Here is a 6,000-nt window from a genome sequence, read left to right as displayed (position 1 = left end):
ATTCCGTATGGCTTCTCCTTGGCTTCCTTACTCTTGAAGATGGACTCATCATGTGGTATCTAGAGCCTTGGTTGATCAAGCTTGACGTCAAGAGATAAGTTCATCTTCTTTGTGGTTATTCTTTCAATTTCCGTGTTGTTCATTAATTCCTTTGATTGTCTTGTTGTTTTTCTTCTTCTCACCTTATTGGTTATATGGTTCTTATCATTGTTCCTTTGGAATCATCCGGCCATTGTGCCTAAGAGCTCAACCATGGTGAATTTGTGTGCCTTTTACATTTTCGTTTGAGTCTTGTTCATTTTCTATTTCATCTATTTGAGTCATTTTAATTTTATCATCCATATGTTTTGTCTAGAGTAATGTGTAGTTCAATTATGTCTTAAATTCCTTTGTTTAGCTTTCTATTTTGTGTGTTTCCAGCCTGTTTTTGCTACTATTTTGCTACTATTTTTGATTCATAAATACACATTCTCTTCTCCCTTGGAGCCTTGGAAATGAACCTTCACATCTAGATAACCTTTGTTATCTTAATGTCCAATGAGAATTTTTCGTGTGCTTGCTTAATCACCTAAGTTTCATTTTCGTTTCTAGTGTGTTTTTAATTTTCGCATTTGAGTTCATACTTGTTAATTAGTTCTTGGCAAGTTCTTTAGAGTTAATTTCCATTGTGTTTCCTTGGGTTTCATAATCTTCTTTTGATTCCTTTAAGTTTCCTTTAATGCAAATGATCAAGCATAGTGTGGTAGTGATTTTGATTTGTGGTGGAAACTAGCTGCTGTAAGAGCTATACAAAAAGAAAGAAACAGAGCACAAAAATAGTACAAGCAAGTGCCAAAAATAATCAAAAGAAAAGATCAAAAGAAAGTGGCAAAAGAAGTACACTAGAATCACTACCATCACTTGAGTTTGAGAGCATTTTTTCTGTTGCATTTTACTACTGTACCAGTTTCTGTCTGTCTGCACACTTTCTGTATTTGTTTTATCACAAACAATTGGCTATTGCAAATCCATATCTGATTTTTGCCTCTTTTAGCTAAAACATAGACGAAAAAAAAGAAAACAAAAATCATTGAAAAATGTTGAGAAATGAAAAAAATGATAAATCGCTAAAGTAGAGGCTGAATTTCACGTTTTTAGATTGGCAGTGGCTGAAAATTCAAATTCTGTGGAGATTTCTAGCTTGTTTTTAGTTGTTTTTAATCCATTCTAGTGCCATTCTTTAGGTAATTCATTTGAGTGCTTAACTTGTTTCTTTGCCTTATTTCTAGTTTGTCTTTCTTTGTTAAATCTTTGAGTATGTTTCATCTATATTCCACTTGAGTTTAGCTCTTCTTTCATTTAAGCTTTTCTTGTTTTTGCTTATTGGCTTCTTTGGTTTGGTGTTACATTCTTGGTGGAAGATTTCTTTGGAGGTTACCAAATACTCAAGGTAGCATCCTTGGAGGTGGAAACCAAAGTGGAACTCCAAGCTACAAGTGAAGTTCACGAGAAAATTCAAAGCAAACACTTGAGTGAGACAAAAGAAGAAAGAAAAGAGTGGAGTGAAACACTTGAAGACTTTTAAAGTTTACGCAAATTTGTGATTGTATTCATTTGAGTTGTATTTGTTCAAGTTTTCTTTATTGTATCTCTTTGGACTAATTAAGTGTCTTGGGGGAGCCTTAGGTGTTCTCTCATCTCTTAATTAGAACCTTCTTAAATAGTAAAAGCGCTTGTAGACGGTGAGTGTGTCTTGCAACATCAAGCCTCACCAAAGTAGGCCGCATAGTTAGACTCCAAATCTTTTTTTTTTGTTGCTTAATTGTTAGTGTGTGTCTAATTCTATTTTAGAAGTTTTGTGCAATATTCTTTGAATTACTTTGGCAAGGAAAGACTTGGTAAGTAAGCAATCCAAGTGATTCGCCTCTCTTTCTTGGAAGATAATTCAAGAAGTTTGCTATTTACTTCTTCTTTAGAATTTCTTAGTTAGCTTTTAGTAATCATGGCTAGTCAACCCTCCCTACATAGTGCAAGTGATTATGAGGATTCAATTCATAGTTTAAAACATGTTTCTCAACAACTCAAATCACTTGAACTATGGAGACAATAAGAGGCAATTTACAAGGTGAAAGATCAATTGGAAAGAGATGGCCAAATTGGTCTCTTGGAGGAACAAATCAAAGCTTTAAAGAAAAGAGACGAGAAAATCCATAATAAGCTAAAATGTAGGAGTAATTCTAGCAAAGGTTCTAGAAGTGGAGCTTCAATATATGGGGAAGAGGAAGGATTAAGATTAGGAGAATATTGTCAACAACCTTCCCACATTAGGAGACAAAGAAAAGACCCTACTCTTAGAGAAGTTAAAGTAGACTTGCCTCACTTTCAAGGCAAGGATGATGTTGAAGCTTATTTGGATTGGGAGATGAAGGTTGAGCAACTCTTTGCTTGCCATCAAGTTAGTGAAGAAAGGAAAGTGCCTCTTGCTACCCTAAGCTTTCAAGGGTATGCTATGTATTGGTGGACTTCTATAGTCCAAGAGAGACTAAGAAGTAATGGACCTTCAATTGAATATTGGAATGATCTTAAGTCAGCCCTTAGGAGGAGACACATTCCCTCCTACTACAATAGGGAGCTCATGAACAAGCTCCAAAGACTCCAACAAAGAAATATGTATGTGGAAGAATATAGGCAGAAAATGGAGTTACTTATGATGAGGGCGAGAATAATTGAGGAAGAGTCCATTACCATTTCTAGATTCTTAAGTGGCTTAAACCTTGATATAAGAGATAGAGTTGAGCTTCTACCTTACCAAGATTTGAATGATTTGGTGCAAATATGCATTAAGGTAGAACACCAAAATTTGAGAAAATCTTTTTCAAAAAGAAATCAAGCTCAAACTAACTCTTATGTTAAGAAGGATTTTAAGAAAGAAGAGAAAAAGGAAGAGCCACCTAGGAATCCAGGAAAAGGTAAAGACAAAGAGGGGAGTGCATCATCACACACTCGCACAAATGAAATCAAATGTTTCAAATGTCTTGGTAGAGGCCACTAGCATCTCAATGCCCCACCAAAAAGACCATGACTCTTAGGGGTGTTGATAGATATAACAACCATGATGAAAATGAAAGTGAGAGTGGAAGTGAGGAATCCAATGAGTCTAATATAGAAGATGCTCACCCTTGTGATGTGGACCTTTTGATGGTTAAAAGGATCCTCAACAATCAACCTAGTCCACAAGCACTAACACAAAGAGAGAACATATTTCACACAAGGTGTAAAATTTTGGAAAACACTTGTTCTCTAATTGTGGATAGTGGCTCGTGTTGTAACTACTGCAGTACTAGGTTAGTTGACAAGTTGTCTTTGACTGTCTTACCTCATCCAAAATCTTACAAACTTCATTGGCTTAATGAAGATGGGGATTTGGCAGTCAATCATCAAGTAAAGGTCAAGTTTTCCATAGGAAAATATGAAGATAGTGTGCTATGTGATGTAGTACCTATGGAAGCTTGTCATATCTTATTGGGGAGACCTTGGCAATTTGATACGAAAACCATGCACAATGGTCTCACCAACGAGATTACCTTTACTCACAAGGCTAAAAAGTTTGTCCTTCATCCTCTTTTGCCATCATAAGTGGCTGAGGATCAACTTCAAATGAAGAACAAAAGAGAAAAAGAGAAAGATGAGGACAAAAAAAAGTCCTCAAAAAGTCCAAAAGCTAAATAAAGATGAATTTGAGGCGGGAGAGATTGGTGTTCCTTCTCCCAAGGTCATTCAAAATGAGAACATTTTAACCATGAAATCTTTAAATCAAGTTTTCAATATTGAACAACCTTCATGCCTCCTGTTGTGTAAAGGAACACTCACATGTACTGCCACATCTCTTGAGCTTAAGAATCTACCTCCTAAAATTGAAAATCTTTTGAAAGAGTTTGAGAATATATTCCTTAAGGAAGGGCCTGTTGGGCTTCCTCCCTTTAGAAGAATTGAACATCAAATAGATTTAGTGCCTGGGGCTAGTCTACCAAATAGACCAACCTATAGGACAAATCCTCAAGAAACAAAGGAGATAGAGTCTCAAGTCCAAGAGTTGTTGGAGAAAGGTTGGGTTCAAAAGAGCCTTAGCCCTTGTGTTGTGCCTGTTTTGTTAGTACCTAAAAAGGATGGGAAATGGAGAATGTGTTGTGATTGTAGAGCCATAAATAACATCACCATTAAATATAGGCATCCCATTCCTAGGCTTGATGACATGCTTGATGAATTGCATGGGTCTCTCATGTTTTCTAAAATTGATCTAAAGAGTGGTTATCACCAAATAAGAATCAAAGAAGGTGATGAGTGGAAAACCGCTTTTAAGACCAAATTTAGATTATATGAGTGGTTGGTGATGCCCTTTGGGCTTACTAATGCACCTAGCACATTCATGAGGCTAATGAATCACGTTCTTAGAGAGTGCATAGGAACGTTTGTGGTGGTCTACTTTGATGACATTTTGATCTATAGCAAGAGCTTGCATGAGCACATAGACCATCTAAGGTTTGTCCTTACCATCCTTAGGGTAAATAGTTTGTTTGCAAATAAAGAGAAATGCACTTTTTGTGAAGATAGTGTTATTTTCTTAGGTTTTGTAGTAAATAAAAATGGGGTCCATGTTGACCCTACAAAAATAAAGGCCATCCAAGAATGGCTTACTCCTAAAAATGTTGGAGAGGTTAGGAGCTTCCATGGTTTGACAAGCTTTTATAGGAGGTTTGTTCCTAACTTCTCTACTTTGGCTTCACCCTGAACTTGTCAAGAAAGATGTATCTTTTAATTGGGGTGAAAAATAAGAGTCTGCTTTTCAGCAACTTAAGGAAAAGCTCACCAATGCACCCATTCTAGCTTTACCAAAATTTTCAAAAACCTTTGAGCTAGAGTGTGATGCATCCGGTGTAGGAATAGGTGTTGTGTTGTTGCAAGGAGGGCACCTAATTGCTTATTTCAGTGAAAAACTTCATGGTGCCTCCCTCAACTATCCCACCTATGATAAGGAATTGTATGCCTTAGTTAGGGCTCTTCAAACTTGGGAACACTACCTTGTGTCCAAAGAGTTTGTCATTCATAGTGACCATGAGTCGCTAAAATATTTGAAGGGCCAACACAAGCTGAATAAAAGACATGTGAAGTGGATGGAATTCTTGGAACAATTTTCTTATGTGATAAAGTACAAGAAGGGCAAAAATAATGTGGTGGTTGATGCCTTGTATAGAAGGCACACTTTGTTTTCAAAATTGGGAGCCCAAATTCTTGGATTTGATCACATTCCAGAAATGTATAATCAAGATTCTGAGTTTTCCTCTACTTATGCTGAATTTATGAAAAGACATCAAGGAGGTTTCTATGTGAATGAGAGGTATTTGTTTAAAGAAGGAAAAATTTGTATTTCCCAAGGTTCACAAAGAAAACTCCTTGTTCAAGAAACACATGAAAGGGGATTAATGGGTCATTTTGGGGTAGAAAAAACCTAGGTCTTTTAAAAGAGAAATTCTTTTGGCCCCATAAGAGGAAGGATGTCCAAAGGCATTGTAATAGATGTATTTCATGCTTACAATCTAAGTCTAAAACAATGCCTCATGGATTATACACCCCTTTGCCTGTTGCTTCAACCCCTTGGGAAGATATAAGTATAGATTTTGTCTTAGGACTCCCAAGAACACAAAGGGGTTTTGATTTCATTTTTGTGGTGGTAGATCATTTTAGCAAAATGAGACACTTTATACCCTGCCACAAAGTGGATGATGCTAGCAACATTGCTCGACTTTTCTTTAGAGATGTGGTCAAGCTTCATGGTATACCTCACACCATAGTTTCTGATAGAGATACTAAGTTCCTTAGCCATTTTTGGAAAACTCTTTGGTCAAGGCTAGGAACTAAACTTAATTTCTCTACTTCATGTCACCCACAAACTAATGGGAAAATTGAAGTTGTTAATAAATCTCTGTCTACTATGCTAAGGGCAATTTTGAAAGGAAACCACAA

The 6,000-nt window shown here is 36.4% G+C and overlaps 1 protein-coding gene across 1 annotated transcript; it reads left to right on the top strand.

The window, feature by feature from the left end:
* Positions 1 to 2,488: 2,488 nt before the first annotated feature.
* On the top strand, positions 2,489 to 5,489 carry LOC114170265. The gene is made up of 4 exons (XM_028055750.1): positions 2,489 to 2,948; positions 3,840 to 4,446; positions 4,591 to 4,684; positions 5,115 to 5,489. The coding sequence occupies exons 1-4, from the start codon at positions 2,489 to 2,491 to the stop codon at positions 5,487 to 5,489; spliced, it is 1,536 nt and encodes a 511-aa protein (XP_027911551.1).
* Positions 5,490 to 6,000: the final 511 nt, after the last annotated feature.

Source organism: Vigna unguiculata, chromosome 11, assembly GCF_004118075.2.
Source record: "Vigna unguiculata cultivar IT97K-499-35 chromosome 11, ASM411807v1, whole genome shotgun sequence".
NCBI lineage: Eukaryota > Viridiplantae > Streptophyta > Magnoliopsida > Fabales > Fabaceae > Vigna > Vigna unguiculata.
This window is presented reverse-complemented; position numbering and strand designations above follow the sequence as displayed.

Bases quoted from the DNA above. Each gene is read 5' to 3' on its own strand.
- LOC114170265 (XM_028055750.1), top strand. From the start codon at position 2,489: ATGTATTGGTGGACTTCTATAGTCCAAGAGAGACTAAGAAGTAATGGA. The intron at 2,949-3,839 runs GTAAAGACAAAG...TGTTGTGTAAAG, and splicing joins ACCTAGGAATCCAGGAAAAG to GAACACTCACATGTACTGCC. The intron at 4,685-5,114 runs GTTGGAGAGGTT...AAATATTTGAAG, and splicing joins AATGGCTTACTCCTAAAAAT to GGCCAACACAAGCTGAATAA.